Below are 2,672 nucleotides of genomic sequence, written 5' to 3' on the forward strand. Positions count from 1 at the left end.
TTCATAGCGTGCTGCTTCAGCCACGCATGCTTCTCATTGCAACCAAAACTTGTACCCTGACCTGCAGCTGTACCTTGACCTCCTCTTGTACACTGACCTCTATCAGTCAGTCCTTTCCTTTGCGATGTCTGTGTCACTGTAGGGCATTTCTGACTTCCACTGACCATGTCTCTTCTCAGATCTTTGTACGGGCACAGTTTGAGTATGATCCGGTGAAGGATGACCTCATCCCCTGTAAAGAGGCAGGGATTCGCTTCAGGGTGGGTGACATAATCCAGATTATCAGCAAAGATGACCATAACTGGTGGCAAGGCAAGCTGGAAAACACCAAGAATGGCACGGCGGGACTGATTCCCTCACCTGAACTTCAGGAGTGGTGAGTTTGGTTCTTTCCAGAAGATTGTGATTGGCTGTTGCTGAGGGTAGAGGGAAAGAAGATACAGTACAACGCAAGTGGCTCTCAATACAATTTAAAAGTACTCAAAGATGTACTATCATCAAGGCTAACAGATATGCTGCACGCTAATGTTAATCTAATTGATCTTTTGTTTGTTTTGTTCTAGGAGGGTGGCTTGTATAGCCATGGAGAAAACCAAGCAAGAACAGCAGGCAAGCTGTACTTGGTTTGGCAAGAAAAAAAAGCAGTACAAAGACAAATACCTAGCAAAGCACAACGCAGGTAGAGTTTCCGATGGGTTTTCTGCACCTTTCCTCTCTGTTCATACAGGCACCAGCTACATACTGGTCAATCAGCTCTTTCTTATTAGTGATCTGATTAGTAATCTTTATGTGCCCCATAAGCAAGAGTAAAATCAAATAGTAAGTTTACTGATGTGGGTGTATGATGTCACACAAAAATAGCGGCTCCCAGGGAGATGTACACAATTATTGATTAGCGATAAACATTCACTTTTAAGAACGTTACTGCCTTTTTAGCAAATGTTTGTACAGACAAGTGTAGGAAATGCAAAAGGGTCATTCATAAAATGGCTGCCTTTTCTAGTTTGAGAAGTACATTTTGTAAGATTTTAATCATTCTATCAGATAAATGTTGCATTGTGCCATCTTAAGTAAAGAAAAACATTGTCATAATTATACAATATATGTCATATATTGTTTTATATTATATATTAAAATGTATTTAGCTTGAGATGTACAGTATTTACAAAGTATATTCTAAAGTTTGGGGTCAGTAAGATTAAAAAAACTAATATTTTTCTATTTCACATAAATGTGGTTCTTTTGAACTTTCAGACAGAAACAATCAGAATCCTGGAAAATATGTTAAATTAGAAAATTGTAATAATATTTCACAAAATTACTGTTTTTACTGTATTTTATGGATGAAGAGACTTATGAAAATCAAAACCATTAAAAAAAATCTTACTGTCCCCCAAACTTTTGAGCAGTAGTGTTTGTCTTCAAAAGGATTTTCAGTTTTTCCATTTAATTTGACATTTGTAACTATTGTGCTCAAGTTGACATTACACTCTTTTAAAAAGAGAATTTAATGCTGGTATTTGAATTAATTGAAATATCTACTTTTAAATTTTCAGTTGTTTACTACACAAAAACCATAGGAACAGGGTTGGCTTTTTTCAGTCTCTTACTGACAAACATATCAAAACAAAATAAAGTAATAAAAAAGAGACCATAACTCATACAAGATCCGCTTTATAGAAGTACCTGGTAAATTCTACTCTTTAGCCCAATTCAGACGGTAATTGTTTCTCATGGGGACGTAAGCTATTTTCAACATTTACAGGGGTTAGTCGGTGATTTTATTGCCATCCAAATCCAGAATGTCTGTGTTTTTCTTCCACCACCTGTGTAAAAAAATCGCCGGCTGAAATAGAAGGTCGTGTGGCAATTTAATTGCTGTCCAAATCCACATCTCAAGAAATTGATTCAAAATTCAATGTTTAAATCCTTTTTGACCACTGCCGAATACCGTACAGTAACTGTTGCACTTCCCTGTAATTTGCATGCATATTTATTACTGAAATGCTTGAAAGTATACAAGAACAATATTTCATAAATGCTCCACCATAGCGAGTGGCAGCTGTTAAGAACAAATAGAAAAAAAAAGAAAAGCACGTAAACATTTGATTTGGTCCTTATGGCAGCAACAGGCATGCAATACAATTTTAAAATATGTATTATATACAACTATATGCATAAAAATATAAACCTAGCAGCGTTATGTTTACCTTACATAAATATGAGGTTGCAATAAGTTATTTCTGCTAATCTCCACATTTTTAATGACATCCATCATTTTGAGAGATAAATGCAAGACAGAAAACCATTTTAACTATAGTGTCTATTTTCAGATTTTTATACTGGAGATTTAATAATCAAATAATAGGATATTATTAAATCTGAATTTATTCTCATTTTTCTGAGCATATGACATTTTATTTACAGCAGAATGACATTTTATTTACAACCATGTGACTGAGCACGTGAGCAGCACATTCCCGAGTTCGTAGGATCACAGAACTTGCTTCTCTACTAAATCTGCATCTGAATGCATGAGTTTTAACGCTGAGGTGCCATGTAAATTTATTCTACAGACATCCACATGAAAAATTTGCTTTTGTTGACGATCAAATTCTACAATTTCGGTTTTATTTTTTTTCTACATCATTACTGTTGTCAGATATTCAGAA

The 2,672-nt window shown here is 35.1% G+C and overlaps 1 protein-coding gene across 1 annotated transcript; it reads left to right on the forward strand.

The window, feature by feature from the left end:
- Positions 1-19: 19 nt before the first annotated feature.
- LOC107580165 (peripheral plasma membrane protein CASK-like) lies at positions 20-865 on the forward strand. Its single transcript, XM_016265904.1, has 2 exons — positions 20-376; positions 564-865. The coding sequence occupies exons 1-2, from the start codon at positions 27-29 to the stop codon at positions 808-810; spliced, it is 597 nt and encodes a 198-aa protein (XP_016121390.1). The 5' UTR covers positions 20-26; the 3' UTR covers positions 811-865.
- Positions 866-2,672: the final 1,807 nt, after the last annotated feature.

The sequence above is a fragment of the Sinocyclocheilus grahami genome, unplaced genomic scaffold (genome assembly GCF_001515645.1).
Source record: "Sinocyclocheilus grahami isolate Dianchi unplaced genomic scaffold, SAMN03320097.WGS_v1.1 scaffold26169.1, whole genome shotgun sequence".
Taxonomy (NCBI): domain Eukaryota; kingdom Metazoa; phylum Chordata; class Actinopteri; order Cypriniformes; family Cyprinidae; genus Sinocyclocheilus; species Sinocyclocheilus grahami.